At 34.7% G+C, this 17,360-nt stretch overlaps 1 protein-coding gene across 1 annotated transcript in view; it reads left to right on the top strand.

Moving 5' to 3' along the window:
• Positions 1 to 17,360, top strand: part of Gabrb1 (gamma-aminobutyric acid type A receptor subunit beta1) — a 313,871-nt gene that overhangs the window by 218,047 nt on the left and 78,464 nt on the right. Inside the window, exon 5 of the mRNA XM_070012745.1 lies at positions 10,369 to 10,451. Within this exon, the coding sequence (XP_069868846.1) occupies positions 10,369 to 10,451 (83 nt within the window). The remainder of the gene's footprint in view (positions 1 to 10,368; positions 10,452 to 17,360) is intronic.

The following is a 17,360-nucleotide window of genomic DNA, read 5'->3' as shown; positions in this document are numbered from 1 at the left end:
AAAAAACAATTGTGAATGGCCAACTGGCCCACTGGCAAATATGCATAGGACATGCATATAACTGCAGCTGTGATTTTTACAGCTAAGAATCTTTTTCTTTTTTTCTTTTCTTTTTTTTTATTTTTATTTTTATTTATTTATTTATTTGTCGGTCATGGGGCTTGAACTCTGGGCCTGGGCGCTGTCTCTCAGCTCTTCAGCTCAAGGCTAGCCCTCTACCACTTGAACCACAGCACCACTTCTGGTTTTCTGGTGGTTTATTGGAGATAAGAGTCTCACAGACTTTCCTGCCCGGGCTGGCTTTGAACCATGATTCTCAGATCTCAGCCTTCTGAGTAGCTAGGATTACAGATGTGAGCCACTGGCGCCCAGCAAGAATCATGATGTTACTACTATTTTGTATTGTGCATGATTACTAGAAATCTTTTGGGTTCATTTTAAAATATTTCGCACAATTATCCTTATAACAATGAAAAGTCCTCTCCAAATTATACAAATAAAGGCAAATTACAGAGACAAGGAAGGTGTGTATATATTTAGATCCATACTTTTGCAAGAGATGTAAACAGAAACATTATACTCGGGGTCAAGATTTCTTTCCCTCCTCTGATTGTATGATTTCCTTTCTGACCCAAAACGCTAGCCAACTAAGAGGAATGCCATGAAGGTTTGAGGAGGTAGCATGTGCCGAGAGGACAGCACAATCCCTAATGATCTTCTATTTCTAGTTGAAAAGGCAATTATCAGGAAACCAAGTATTAAATATGACATTTCAGTATCATTATGAAATCTACATATTTATATGCAGAAAATTTGAGTGTAAATTTTGGGAAATGACTCTTAGCAGGGAGATGTCATTTGTAGTTTCTTCTATCAGAAAAAAAAAATCTATTTATGTAAGGAATGAGCACTTCCAATTTTTAAATGCTTTATCTACCATAAGATTATTGACAATATCAAATTTATAAATATTAAGGCGATAAACAGCATGCAAACATTTTACATATTGACTATTTCAACTCTGTGGCAAATTACTAGTATTTAAGTCCCTTCTTTCTTAAACCATTTCACATCTAAAATCCTAATATAACCTAGAAGTGTTAAGCTACAAGATGGATCAGCATGTGCTGCTAGAGGCTTCCTTGCTCTGGAAATCATCCAACTACTAGGAATCTGTGGTTGTTTATTTAGCCAGTACAAGTAAGATAATTTTCAGTAGGAAATTTATTCAGTTTGAAGAATATGGATCTTTATCGTAAATGTTTTTGTATAAGTTATTAATGAAGACAGCACCCTGGTCTCTTTCTGTCTTCTTTGCAGAAGTAATGATTTCCATATTTCTTTAAGTTCCATATGAATTTTACTAATTTGCATACCATTTCTGGGCTGGACCCTGGTGAATGACTCATTAGGATATCACTTTTCTCTCCATTCTTACCATCTATTTAAGCAACAGTCATGCCAGACACAAGCAATCTAACAAATAGGTTCATAGTTGCTGATTGTGATGAGAAATGTGAGGAAAGGCATCAGGTTCACACACCAGGATTCATTCAGGGTCACATATTTCTTCATTGGACAGACTCGTTTCAGAAAATTAAAATCGAAGACTACTACTAAATATCACTTGGGTGAGAAGACAGTCTAAGGGAGAGATAAAATTTGTTTTTCTGTATTTTAATGTAAATTCTTGGATAGGAGACAAGAAGATGGCTATACCCAGTTCAGAACTGAACAGGCATATCTCCAAAAATGAAGTACAATTGGCCATAAAGGAAATGCAAATAGTAGTAAATAGAAACTTGCCTGGGGTATATGCACTAGTGGGCGAGGGCAGGTGAACAGAGAGAAGGAAGAAGGCAAATAGGGAAAATACTTTACCTGTCCTATGAAAATGGAACAAAGATACTTGATTAGATTGGTTTGGAGAGAGAAGAGGGGAGAGGAAAGAAAACGGGGAGGAGAGCATGATCAAAATTATTGTACAGAGATGAGGTCAAAATGAAACTTCCTTATATAACTACTTGATGCTAATGAAAATATAGGTAGGAAAATGTCTTTCTCATTTTCTACTTTAATTCACATCCCAAGTTTTTCATTCATTCTGTCCAAATTTCTGTATCTGGGGCTTACAAATTTAGATTTGTTTTTCTCCCAACAGCTACAAAAAAAACTGATGGCAATTATCAGGCAAAAGTAATCCCACATTGTGTTTAAACAGTTATGATTTTATGTGACTTTTCTGTAGGGTTAGTTTGACAGAAGATGGCACCTTCTTCTGAGCCTTTCCTGTTCTCATCACACACTATTTGATTTGGGGGTTCTACATTTCTCTTAAGAAAGAAGTTGAACAATATTTCCAGCTTCAGCTGCATGCCAATTTTAGTTTGAAATTACCCATTTGATTCTATAGACAGTTTAAGTAATAGCAATCGAAATTAATGAATATGTTTTCATTTAATTCAAATTCACTGAAAAAAAATTGAAGGTAGGGGTGGGGGAGGGATCACTTAAATTTTTTTTCTCAAAGCTTGCTCTTATTTCTATAGAGATAAGAGAATTTTGCACAATGTATGTTTCTCCCATACTTGTACCTGTTTGTGATTTTTGTCTTGGTTCTTTTTTCTTTTTGTATTGTTAATGTAGAGTTGATATACAGAGGGGTTACAGTTATATGAATCAGGTAATGAGTAAACTTCTCTTTGAATCATGTCTCCTCTTCCTTCACACTATACTTCTTTTCCCTCTTGTCCCCACCCACAAGATGTACAGTTCATTTTCCACATAGTATATAGTGAATATGCTTCTTTTTTTTCATGACATAAAGTCATTATCTTCTAATAACCCAATGCCTTAATGCTTTAGTCCTTTTAGAATACTATTTCAATATGACTCTTATTACCTTTGAATAAATGTGTCAGTTCTTTGTTCTAGGAGAGATAAACATACAAAACAGCACAGCAATTTTACAAATAAGCCAAAATATAATAACTTGAAAGAAGACCTGTGTATTTGCTTCGATTCTGAGTTGTTTTATAAACTATCTTAGGGATACTTAGGGTAATCCTTATTGATTTCCAAATCACAGCAAGCCATTTAAAGTAAACATTTTCCTTAGGCTGTAGGGGATATTCTTACTGCGAGATCTAAGTCCCTTCCTCTTGTTCTCTGGCTTGCTACTGTTTTAATTCTGATTAATCCTGATAATTGACTGGTGAGAATAAATATGATAATTTGGAAGAAGTAGCCCTAACTTTTTTTTCTGTACCATATCAGGCAATTTTAAGTATCATAAAAATGAATGTATGTTCTTCTATACACAGATAAATGAATATACGATATGATTTGGGAAAAAATAAATAAATTTGTCTTGAACTCAGCCAGATTCCCATGGTAATGCATGAGTTGTCTTAACTTGATCCTGGACACATACCTAGAAAGTTCTATTGCTGTATTATTACTTCCGGGTTGATCTCCACTTCCCAAACTGACTTATGAACTGCAAGTCATATTGACAAGTGGTTCATGAATCATTCTGGCCCAACAGACATGAATAATAAGGATCCCATTTACACAACATTTGGTATGTAGCTAATTATCTGAAAATGACTGCCTGAGATTACATTCAGCACCAAGTATACAAATGAGAGGGAGAAAATAAAACAGAAATCTAGATTCAAAAATATTATAAAAATGAATTATGTGAGATCAAAGTTTGGTTTATTCTTCTGCTTATAGATATCCTATCGAACAGACTATGCTTTTCCCAATGTGCATACTTGGATCTGTTTCAAAAATGAATTGACTATATACATGTGAGTTCGTTTCTGGGCTTTCTGTTCTGTTCCATTGGTTAATGATAGTAGGATGCTGTTTTATTGCTGTCACTCTGTAGTATAATTTGTCAAGCCAGCAGTCTAGTGTTCTGGTCTGTGGTAGCTCCCTTCAGCACAAGCTGGCTGGCATAAGTTGAAGATTCTGATGTAAGTTTTGCCTGCCTTGTGCATAACATGTAGCTTGGTCTCATTTCTAATTTCTTTGCCATCAGATCCCACCAGTTAGTATCATTTATAGTATTTAGTAAGCAAAACAACAATTTATGACATCATGAATGCTGTGCAGTAGGATATTTTTAACCACTGCTTTTAATGTTGGCTATATTATCAGATTCCTGGTAGGTCTTTCATTTTTATGCTCATTATTGATTAGTGAAGATGTCATGAAATACTGCTAACTAAATAAGTGCTAAAAAAAAAAAAAAAGATGGTAAGGTCAACCCTTACTTTTTTATAAAATTCATTTTACTTTCCAGGGAGAAATTTTACTAGAATAAGTGCTTTCTGCTTAGACTCATCTGGTCTGAATATAATCACCACAAATGATCTGCTATTCAGTCCAGCATATCTGAATTTACATCCCAGAATCACCATTTATACACTACATAAACTTGGAAACATTTCTATACCACATCTGATGTCTTTTTCCTTATCTTTGAAGTTATGATGGAAATGGCATAAATGTAATAAAATCAATAAGTAATAAATTTAAAAATTCACACATAATAGTCAAAACAAATCCCAACCACAACCTCCCCTAAAATGTCTATATACTAATCCTCTGAACCTGAAAATGTATTTCTTTATACAACAAAAGTAGGTTTTGCAAGTAGGAATAGGAATTTCAAGAAGAGAAGATTTTTTTTTCAGATTCTCTGAGTAAGCCTCATAAATTCATCCAGGTCCTTAAACATAAAAATCTTTGCACTCTTTGGTCATGACAGGCTAAACTCTCATCTGTTTTTTAGGTGATATAGATATATATAAATAGTTTGATATAGGTAGAGTAAATAGACACAGATAGATGATATGATAGATAGATGAATATATCTATCTATGTCATACATTAAGTATGCAGTGTTAGGCCAAACAGATCTTAGGACACTCTTCAAACACACTTCTCTAAGTGAAACTGACATCAGTCTTATAATAAACTGTTCCTCACCAGTCTTTAGAGTGCCAACAGGACTTAGCATCATCAATTTTTTCTCTCTTGTTTCTCATATTCCTTTTATACAACTCTTATAAAGTTGTACAATTACATAAGATACTATACAAAGTGCAGATTTCAAATTGAGAGGCTCTTCCCTATAAAATTGAAAGTTATAGTCAAATAAATGACATAATTTGTCCAGTTGTTTAAGTTGTCATTCTTATTTGTAAGTGTGCGTTTTCCATGTGTATATAGGTGTACACATGCATATGTGTACCTGAACTTCAAGCTAAGTGAGCCAGAACTTCCTGAACTATTTTGTCAGCAATAAGAACCATGCAACCCTCATTCACTTAATATATGTGATTTGTAATTCCAGTGACTTTTAAGGTCAGTGACTATGCAGTATGAACCTTAACAAATGACACTACAGTAACATCATTTCTGCTCATTCCCAAGTATCTTGGGACCACAATTCTAACTAATAGCCCATTATATTGTTCTGACCTAACCTTCAAATGTCAATAAATTGGATTATAATGTAAGCTGTTCTAAATGTCTTTGAAAGAGCAGATGGATGCCATGCTGTCACAAATCCACCTTTGGGAAATCTATCTTTAGAAGTACAGTTAATTCTTTTGTCTGTTGCTGGTTCTACCTCATACATAAATTTACTACATGCCTACAAGAGTGCTTTTTCGCACATACTTTGAGTGGGAAAAGTCAGAAACAGAATTTTTTTAATTGATCTTGAAGTCCTCAATTTATACAGTTTTGTGATATTTGACACCTTAATTACATGGGTATGATACTATAAGTCTGCTTTAGCCAATACATGAACATTTCTAGCCAGGCACCATTGGCTCACGCCTGTAATCCTAGCTACTCAGGAGGCTGAGATCTGAGGATTGCAGTTCAAAGCCAGCCCGAGCAGGAACATCCATGAAACTCTTATCTCCAATAAACCACTCAGAAAACTGGAAGTGGCGCTGTGGATCAAGTGGTAGAGTGCTAGCCTTGAGCTGAAGAGCTGAGGAACAGCGCCCAGGCCCAGAGTTCAAGCCTCATAACTGCCAATAAAGAAATACATACATACATACATACATACATACATACATACATACATACATACATACATACATACATAATAAACGAGTACATTTCCAGGTAAATTATTAATTAATTATAGAAGTAACAACCACTGCTAGGCCATCATATTAAGCAGGAAGGACGAATGGAAACACAAGGAGAAATCATTCTTACAAACATTCTTTGTGGTGTCTCACTCAGAAGATAAAAGAGTGAAAAAGAATTCTGTATAGCACCTCTCTTTTTTTGTTCAATATTTTTTTGCTGAGTAGTTATTTTTTTACAAAGAACTAGAGCTCTCGTAAGCATTACAAAATCTAGGAATACCAGACTTAATTCACTACAGTCCTCCTCTCTGCTGTACAGATTTCTACAGGCTGAGGTATGGCTTGGTATCTGCTTGGATAGATAGGAATTATTATCTGCTTATAGAGGGAGTCCCCAGTGGGTCTCTGAAGACCCTATCTGTATTTCCATGACACTCCATCAATTCTTACTAAATAATTTATGGAATTTTTTTTGCACCTAACCCAAGTTGGGCTAATGAAATCCTCATGGAGATTTGAAATTTGAAACAGATAGATCACAAGATGGAAGTTATTTCTCTGATACCAGCCATTTCCAAAAAGAGTCAAGCTACTGTCACAGTAGCTAAATCGTGATAGTTTCTCAATTGATATCAAAATAAGATTTGAGAACAGAAGAAATAAACTGACCCACACTTTGAGCACTGTAAAATATTCTAGTCATAGTCAGGCCTTTATAGTCTCCCATGATAATAGTAATCATATGTCTTATTAAGGTCTGCTGCTTATTGAATAGATTGATCATAACAGATGGCAGCAGTAAATTCAGTAATTTTTTACATCTTGGGTTCTTTGATTACTCCCAACTGTGGGGCCCATATACCTGAGGCATCGATTATTCATGCCTCATCTATTATTCATAGATGATGCATTATTTTTTATTTTGCAAAACCACTTTGTAAAAACAGAGCCTCCCAACTTGCAAATCAGTGACTCAGTACAAGATTTCAATCCAGGTCCTGATTTTGAAATAAAGTGGTTAGCTAACATAATGCCATGTGTCTAAAAGTGTGAGATATTCAGTGAGATATTCCGACTAGTGAGACATAAATGCTGTTTTCGGTATTAGTGAGACATAAATACTGTTTTTGGTATTCCTAAGGCTCTTCTACCAATGGTTGATTTATACTTGGTTTCAGAATTCATATGAGAAGACAGTTTTTAAGATGGTAATAACTAAGCTCTAGGAATTTTATTATTGTGCTAGTTGGTTTGGGTAGATATAGTGTAAAATTCTTTCATCTTTGAAATTTTATCAATGTATGTATCAAACAAGAAAACTGAAAATACTGTAATACAGTTTGTATTTTTGCTTTTGTCAGTATAATCATGTTGAATTTATGTGATCACTGACTTTCTTTTATGTGGGAAAGCTAATTTCCTTTTTATACTTAACATTAATTATAACTTCACTACAAACATCCTACAAATTATATGCTACTTAGTATCTGAATAACTGCAGAATATCATTATTTTTCCTATTAAAGTAGTTTTATGCAATTTTCATTCAAAATTTTCTTATTTGATTAAATAAGGAGTAAATTTCCAATGAGCAAACATTTTCCCTAAATTTCAAGATAATCTTTTGATAACTTTTCTAGATACAGTTTTTGGTATCAGTTGTTGGAACAAAGTTAATCTGAGAAAATATTAGTATCATTCACAAAGGCAAGCTAATTGACATAAAAATATTTAATAAAAATAATTATTTTAAGCTATAGTCGAATCATCTACATTGTAATACATCCTTTGATACATTTTCATCCATGGAAGACCTCCCCAGAATACTGACTTCATATTGGTTAGCCTATGTTATTTCAAACATCAAGTAAATCTTCCTTTTTACCTATCATTAAGCATCACTAGAGACCAACCACCAATGACAGTTCTTGAACAATTTGCAATGGTTCTAGAGGTGATCTCTTGGCCTAAATCCTTAGTGTATTGTTGTTGTTGTTTATTCTAATTCAAGACAGCCCATTCTTGGTCACATAAGATTATACAACCAAGTTATTATTAAAAAAATATTATTAAAAGAAGAAAATACAAAAACGTCTCAAAAATATATAAGAAAGCACAAAGACAATAATATTCCTCATAAGTAATCCCAGCTTTCAAATTTTTTGTTTTATATTAGTAAGATCTGATTTTCATCTTTTCTATTTAGAGTTTATATACTTAGGTTATATAGATTTGGGGTGGGGGGGATCGGTCATGGAGCTTGAACTCTGGGCCTGGGTGCTGTCCCTGCACTCTTTAGCTCAAGGTGAGCGCTCTGTTGCTTGAGCCACAGCACCACTTCCAGTTATATAGATTTTATATGTAAGATTTCAGTATATAAAATTGCATTTTATGAAAGGTTTTCACAGAGGAAAAATATTTGAAAAGCACCAATGTATCGATGTTTCTTAATTTCAGCACTACTGACATCATTTTAGAACAAGTTCACAAGGATATCATGTGTTTAAGAATGTTTAAGAGCATTTCTGACCTGCATCAGTGAAATTTCAGCACCTAACACTTGCTCCAACATAACAATCAAAAAGTCTCCTGGGGCTGGCAGATCATCTCAAGTGATAGAGCATCTGCCCAGAAAACATGAAGCCCTGAGTTGAAATCCCAGTGAACATAAGTGAAACATCTCCAGACATCATTTCTGGAGTAAAATTATCCTAATGACTTCTGTAGATGCATCTATGTTTCTATGTATACACATAAGATAGTATGTTTAGTACAATGTGTATTGTATATACATACATATCACAAAACATAAAATGTATACAAATAATACATAGCTATATGTAGTATATAAATAATACATACATAAAATAAACAAAAAGATGCATATAAATAATGTATTACAGTACTTATAACATTATCTTCTGAAACTCCAAAAACGTAGAAACAACATAAATACTCCCTGAAGATTAAGAAAATAAACTATGGTATTGCCATGGAATTGAGTATACTATAATAGTTCTCTATAGATAGATTATTGTTGACTGATAGAGAAACAAATTCAAGGTGCGTTTTTAAAGAAAATAAGCAAGATATACTACAGTTTGTGTCTTTTAGCTACTGTGGAATCTTTTTTCCCCTAAAAATAGATAGCTAAGCTTCTGTTTTCATAGAAATTCAAATGTTGTAACTGCTGAGGATTAAAGTAGAAAGAAAATACCAATTTAGATCTTTTCAGTTCTTTATTATTGCATAAGAATAGACAATTACCATTTAATTTTAAGATGATTTTTTAGATTTGTAAATATGAATTTTATTTACTCTCAGATTCCACAGTTCAGGAAAGCATCCCACATAAGAGAAAATGCAAGGTTAAAGAAAGTCTAGGATATCAAGTCACAGTTCTAGAGTTCACCATAGACACATAAGCTCAGTTGGAGCAAGACAGATATCAGACTTGGTAAAACTTCTGACTCCAGACAATTGTGGGGGGGAGGGGGAAAAGAGGTTCCCAGTTTCATACTATATACTGCTATCTCCAGATTCCAGAATAAATCCAAAAAAATCTCTGTATCTATTGTAATAATTATGTGGCTTTATTTTGTTTTCATGGTATATCACATCACTGATTTTTGTCCTTGACCTGTCTTATATTGACTTTTATTTCTTTTAGCTTGAATTCTGCTGGATGTACATTGTGTATGCATTCTTAACATTCTAAGAATTAATACTACGTGGTCACAGCAAGTGATTCTTTTAATGAGCTACGTAATTCGGGTTTTTAATAGGCTATTTCAGATTTTTGTACCTGTGTTCATCAGGGATATTGGCCTACAGTCTCCTTTTGTTTTGCCTTTATCTGGTTTTAGACTCAGGGTCATTCTGGCCTTGAAAAGATTTTTGGAAAGTTTTCTTCTAATTTTTGGGAAAGTTTAAGAAGAGTTAGTAGTGATTCTTCTTTGATGCTTGGTAGAATTTACCCATAAAGCCATTCGTCTTGGCTTTTCATTGCTGAAAATTTTTGATTGCAGATCCAATCTTTTGTTATTAGTATTTTCAGGCTTTTTATTTGTTTCTTGAAATAGTCTTGGTTGGCTGTATGTTCCTAGGTATTTATCCATCTAGGTTACTCAACTTGCTACCGTAAGCTCTCAGAAACTTTTAATGCCTTATTTCTGCCATCTGATAAACATGACTAGGATTTTACCACTCCTGTGACACCTTGTTTTCTCTCTCACCCTGTCAGGATCACAACTACAGCTGCTTGTATGATGGACCTTCGAAGATACCCTCTGGATGAGCAAAACTGCACCCTGGAGATTGAAAGTTGTGAGTGATTTTCACTGGGGAATGGGAATGAAGCTAGCTTGGTCCAATTAAATTTCACCATTTGCTGCACTGATGGTTACTGGTGTATTTTTAGGTACATTTCCCTGCCAACATTTAAAGGACTTATAATTAATAATACTTTCCCTTATATCACTGGTCCAAGATCATTTCCATTAAATGACCCTTTGGACAATTAGGAAAAGTCTACTTACTTTAGTTTAACAATTTGTAAACTCATGTTTTCTTTTTCTTAAGAGTTTCTTCCAAAGCCTCCAATATCCAAGTTGCATTAATAAGAGTAAAATTCTTTCATATGAAAAGATACCTGGAGAATATTTTTGGGTTCTATCACCTATTGACCTGTAAATTGTCTAAACAAAATCTGTGGCAGAAGCTGTGTGCATAATATATCTTTATCTATAAAGAGAGGCAGATGATAAATGATATGTCATGGGGCCAAAGACTTAATGTTTTTCATGTCTCAATGACTGATTTTGGTTTGGTCTCTGGGGTTGTTTTTCATTGATTGCTTTCTTAACAATGTGAGTATTTTAAACACTAAGATTTAGTTTGATTGACTGTCTTGGTGTCACTGTTTCTTACTCATAAATCTAGAGGTATTTGAACCTATTGATAGTGAATACAAGAAAGATTATTCCTTGGTTTTGAAAAGTGCAGAAATATAAAGTAGTTAATTCAGAACCTAAAGCACTTTAATTCAGATCATTTGTGTGTCATTTAATATAATGAGAACTCAACTAATTTATTTATGTTATCTAATACACTACCTAAATCTAAAAATCAAGAAGGTAAAGGAAAAGTAGGGAAATTTTAAATACATCTACAGTATCATTGATGAATAGATGTTTCTCTACCTTGTTACTAAGCATTAGCAGTGATTTTCTAATTCCATTGGATACATAGAAATTGGGATGTATCTACAGGGATATCTCTATATTTAGAAACAGTAATGTTTTTATAACCATGTAATGAACAAGAAAATTCATAACCTATTCTTTAAAACCTTAGCTTTAAAGCTCACCATATGAAGAAGTTGGAAAACATGGTTCAATATGAAAGTATTAATAGGACTTTGAGTTTAAATTTAAAGGTAATAAAATTTGAACCATAATCCTAATCATGTATTAATGATTCACAATATTTTATAAATTAAGTAAAACCTTCACTCGGAAAGTAGCTGTTATTTTTAAGATAGAATAAAAAGAGAAAGAGAAATCATGAACTGCTCATCTATATGAGTTACCTTTTTTTTTTTTTTTTTTTTTTTTTTTGGGTCCGGTCATGGAGCCTGAACTCTGGGCCTGGGCGCTGTCCCTCAGCTCTTCAGCTGAAGGCTAGCGCTCTACCACTTGAGCCATAGCACCACTTCCAGCTTTTTCTTTTTGCTTATGTGGTGCTGAGGAATCGAACCCAGGGCCTCGGGCATGCAAGGCAAGCACTCTACCACTGAACCACCTTCCCAGCCCATGAGTTACCTTTTAGCACTGACTTCCTTCCATTGACTTTGTGATTTTTGCCTTAAACCTTTACTTCTGGATAGAATTAGGACCTTCCATCCACTCAAATCTCAAGATTTCACAATATTCATCATTATTTACTTAGAGGAACAATAAATTTTGAGAACTACCAGAACTGATTCTGTTATAAATCATCAATTTCTCACCAAATCCTTATTTTGCTTATTATACATACTGAGTTTTCTTACAATGTAAGTTAGTGCTTTTCCTTAAGTTGACAAATTTTGTTGTTCACATTAGAAAGTAGGTGATTTTTATGTTCACTTGAAGCAAAACGTCAATCTAATGTTTTTGTAGGACAGGAAATAAAGAACTCTACACAGCCAAATAGTTCAACATAAACATAAAATAACGGGATTATACAATAGACAATAGCCAAGGCATATAACAATCATTGAAAGAAATTCAGTAATATTCAGCCAATTGTCTAGTCAGAGAGGAAGTACAGTGACTAGGTCACTAAAAATTATCTAAAATGCAAGAACACAGGCAAATATACGGCACCGTCAAAGGGATTCCACAGTCACAGAACTGCAGTCCCTAAAGGTACTTATCTACCCAAAAGGAAAAGACCTATGCCTGAAAGAATCTGTGTAATGAGGAATATATTAAGGTAACAACTTGGGGAAAACAGGTGCCTTCTATTTGCTAATTATGTAATACTTACATGACAAAAGTATTCTAACATTTGAGAGATGAGATGTCTGAGATTCAAAATAATAAAATAAGTTACTCAGGGAGAGAGGGAGAAGCTAGTGCTATACCAGGGATTCAAACCCAAGCCTCTACTCCCATCACAGAATCCTGCCCTCAACAAGTAAGGAAGGGAGCAGAGTTGAAGGTAGATCTGAATAGTGGAGTGCTACCATGTTGAGTATACGTTATCAAGCAAAGACTAGTCCATATTTCTCATATTTAACTCTTCTAAATGTCACTCCTGAGCTCAGAAGCTGAAGCAGAACCTAGCTCTTAGGACAATGGTCAAATATTTAAAGTTGTGGAAACATGGTGAAAACCAAACAGGCCTTTATTTCATTATGGAAAGAAGGAAGGGAGGGAGGGAGAGGGGGGGATCTCAGCTGACAGTATGACTGAGCTTTAACATTTTACTTAAAATGTATGCCTACTTAATATTGGATAAACCAACATAAAGAGATCCTAAATCTTAACATAATTCAAGTGATGATGTGACATGTGTCAATAATATGGAGACTGATGGAGAATTCTTTGTTTCTATCTAACTATATAATATGGTGCTAATTATTGACAAATACTGTGTTGAGTATACATCCATGTTTTAAGAATTAATAAAGAAATGTGGCACTGTGAAACAGTTCTATCTGAACTGGCTCTATATCCAGATTATAATATAACTTTTTTTTTTTTTTTTGGTCAATCATGGGGCTTGAACTCGGGGCCTGTGCACCATCCCTGAGCTCTCCAGCTTAAGGCTAGTACTCTACCACTTGAGCCACAACGCCACTTCCAATTTTCTGGTGGTTAATTGAAGAGTCTCAGACATGGACTTTCCGGCCCCGGCTGGCTTTGAACAGTGATCCTCAGATCTCAGCCTCCTGAGTAGCTAGGATTACAAGCGTGAGCCACTGACACCCAGCTTACAATAGAGCTTTAAAGTGATTATAAATACAAACCTCTAAAGTCAGCTGGGAAATGAGAATGATAGACATTCCATCAATAAAACAACTAACAATACTTTTCTGTGGTCAATGGAAGGGAAATCTTGCCTACCTTAAAAGTTTTTGTATGTTCCTCCCATCCAAGGCAGACAACGTTTTCCTTTGAGACAAATTAAAGATGTTCTGTTTATCTTTAATGTCATCTAATCAAGGAAAATTGGAGAGGCCATAAAGGCTGGCTAAATTGAAATTTTACTTGAACTGGGAGCAGATTAACAGTTTCATAGTCCTTGGATGCCATAAAATGAGTTAATAGCATATAGGAAAATCAATCAAGGGATTAGTATAAAGAAGATTTGGAATTTGGAATCAATAAAACAATCACATAAAGGTTTGATAGTTACGAGCTTTATGAATATGCTCAGGGCTTAGGGTAACAATGATGGAGAAAACAAGGACCTTTTACCTATTTTTCTATAGCATGAGTTATGAAACATTTACCCCAATCTCATCCTGTTACTGTCAGCAGATGGCATCACCTCTCACTGCACTCAAAAATGTAGGCATCACTCCAGGCCTAAAATCTCTATGTTCTCATCACTCTTCTAAGCTTTGTTACTCTGCACCATTTGGAGTGAACCATTATATTTCAGACAGAATCATGCCCCAATTCTTTTATAGCCTCTCCTTGCCCACTTCACTCAGGATTCCATCTCTTTCTTCTTTCTCTGGGAATTATCTCAGTCCACACATATTTTACCCTTGATCTCTCAATTCACAATCTTGCCTTTTCCACTACCTCTCTTGTTATAGTCTATAAGGCTAAAACTCATCTTGCCTTTTCCACTACCTCTCTTGTTATAGTCTATAAGGCTAAAACTCATCATAGATCACTTCCACCCTATCCTGTGTCTCCCTTAAGATTTTTCTTAATCTCTTTTTCTAAACTACTTGAAAGAATGGTAAATATCTGTTACCTAGCACTTCCAATTTCTCTCAAGCCATTGCAATCAAGTGTGTGCCTATCTACCACCTACCTCGCTGAAATGGTTCTCAGAAGTCACAAAGAACCTGTTCCATTCCATCTTTAGTCCCATGATCCTCAAGTTTATATCACGAGATCTCTTCTGAGCCCTGATTGATGTACATAGCACTCCATTTGGCTTATCTAGTTGGATATTTTGAGGTACCTCAAATTTAATTTGTTCAAAGCTGAACTACATTTTTCCCTCCTCAATGAGTTTCTTTTCTGGCCTCCTTAATCTCTTAACCTACTAGAATTTTAGGATTAACTCTTCACATTTCCCTAACATGTACTTCTCCTATCCAATCTATTGTCAAGTACTATTCATTCTACAAAATGTACTATTCAAGTACATTCATTCTACAAAACCTTTTTTTTTTCTGTACCAAGTCTTAATTCCACAATGTGTCTTGTTTAATCATTTAAGTAGTTGTACAACAGAGTTGCCATTTAACAAAGTAAGGGTATTTTAATTTAACATACCCATGTAGGTGGCCAGCAAATCTTGACCAGACCCACCTTCGCCATCATTTTCTCACATCTCCTCCCCGCAAGACTCCCCCCCACTACCCCCCAGCCTGGAGTCCTATCAGACACATTTCTTTTTTTTTCTTTTTTTGTCAGTCATAGGGCTTGAACTCTGGGTCTGGGTGCTGTCCCTCAGCTCTTCAGCTCATGGCTAGCTTGAGCCACAGCTTCACTTCCAGTTTTCTAGTGGTTTATTGGAGACAAGAAGCTCACGGACTTTCCTGCACTTTGAAACTCGATCCTCAGATCTCAGCCTCCTGAGTAGCTAGGATTACAGGCGTGAGCCACCAGCACCCAGCTCATTTCCCACTTTCGAGATTTCTCTATTTCTTAATTTGACTTTCAAGCTCCTGTGTGATCTGGCCTCCCCCACTTTCATATATAGCCCTGTTCTTATTCTGACCACACACCATCACCACATATTTCTTCATTTCATGCAGACTGAGCTCTTCTTAGCTCACAGTCCTCACCACCTTTGTTCCTTCTGGTTGAAATACTTTCCCTAATGTAGTTCTTGGGGCTTTCCTCTACTTATCCTCTTCTTCCCTATTATCTCAATAAGAAAATTCTCTGAGAATTCAATCTGAACCAGAAAGCTTTGATTGCTCTCCTTCAAAATGCTTTGGTAATTTTCTGTTTTTCTGGGCTCTTTGTGTTCCCCAAAACTCCTATGGTGAAACCGGATCATTAGTGTGATACCATGAGAAAGCTGGGATTTTAGATGGGGCCCTCATGTATGGAATGATTGCACTTATAAAAGAAATCTCAGAAAGCTGACCTGCCCCTTCCATGGTAAAAGGACACAACCAGAAGGTCCCACCCATGAGCAAAAAGTGTTCCCTTGAAGATCTTAGAATCTGCCAGGACCTTGACCTTGGATTCCTCAGACCACAGAAGGCTGGGAAATATCTCTTGTTTATAAGCTACCCAGACTATGGTATTTTGTTACTGCTGGAAAAGTAGGCTGGATATTCCTGTAGCACTTAGTAGTCCGTGTTTGTTTCCATATTTATTGTTTTTCTTCCTGTAGAGAAGGAATCATTTATTTGGTTCATTGCCTAGTAACTAAAACCTAGCTTAGAAATGATAAATATTCAGCATACCTTTACTTAGAATGAAGATATATTAAATTTCTTCCCTCTGAACCTTTCAGAGGCCTTTGAATTTTAGAACATAAGCTTAGTTTCAACTTTCAGATTAGATTTAAAGCACAGATGTCTTATTGTAAAAAATAGCCTTTCATTTGTACAATTTCATATTCATGCTTTAAGACCATTTCATAAACTTATGATTGTAAATATGTCAACCAAGAGCAAGAGAGAGGAAAACTTCACATTTTTACACTTTATGAATTTTGGTAGACTGATAATCATCCAGGAAAACAATGATTTTTTTTTTTGCCTTGTTGTAAGTTATTCTTCTCTGCTTCCTACTTGAGTGAAAACGAAGTTAGTAAAAAAAAAAAAAAAATCAGTGACATCTAGTTATTTCCATAGTAGCTTTTTGTTTAAAAAATAATTTGCAGCTTGTAAAGAAGGCATTGTCCTAATCTAATAAATTTAAGGAACAATCCACTCAGTCTATCTCGTAGACCCACCATGTTGCCATTTTTGTTAATTGAAATGTCTTCATAACATCAACATCATACAGAATTTCAACTGGGAGTTGTGTTGGATTGTTTCCAACATAAAATTGTTTTCTTCTCTGCAAAAATAATAGGTGCTAAGAAATAATGTATTTACCTAACACAATGAAGATTAACCTAACTGTGGAAATTTTCTTTAGAAAATATAATGTTTGTAGAATTCAAATATTAAGTCGTATGTATGTGATGTGTTCCAATAATAGCTGGAAATGGAATAAAATATAAATACAATGTCTGAATATAAATGAGACATAGGTTTAAAAGTCCACCTTTCTTAACTGCATTTAATTTTTAAAGCTAAGATAATTTTATGCAAGGGCGGAAGACCAAAATATCTAGGAAGAAAAAAGTTAGGGACATAATCAATTCTGAATATTTTAAACATTGATATAAAATGAAAGCTTACATTCAGATATATTCAGTGCATTCTGATTCTCTAGAGAAAAAAACCCACTGAGAGACAAAGACAGAGAGGCACAAAGAGGAGAGACTGAGGCAGATATAAATAGATTTTTTTCATCCAGTCCTAGGACTTGA

The sequence above is a fragment of the Dipodomys merriami genome, unplaced genomic scaffold (assembly GCF_024711535.1).
Source record: "Dipodomys merriami isolate MVZ:Mamm:240054 unplaced genomic scaffold, mDipMer1.0.p SCAF_9, whole genome shotgun sequence".
In the NCBI taxonomy this organism is placed as follows: Eukaryota; Metazoa; Chordata; class Mammalia; order Rodentia; family Heteromyidae; genus Dipodomys; species Dipodomys merriami.
This window is presented reverse-complemented; position numbering and strand designations above follow the sequence as displayed.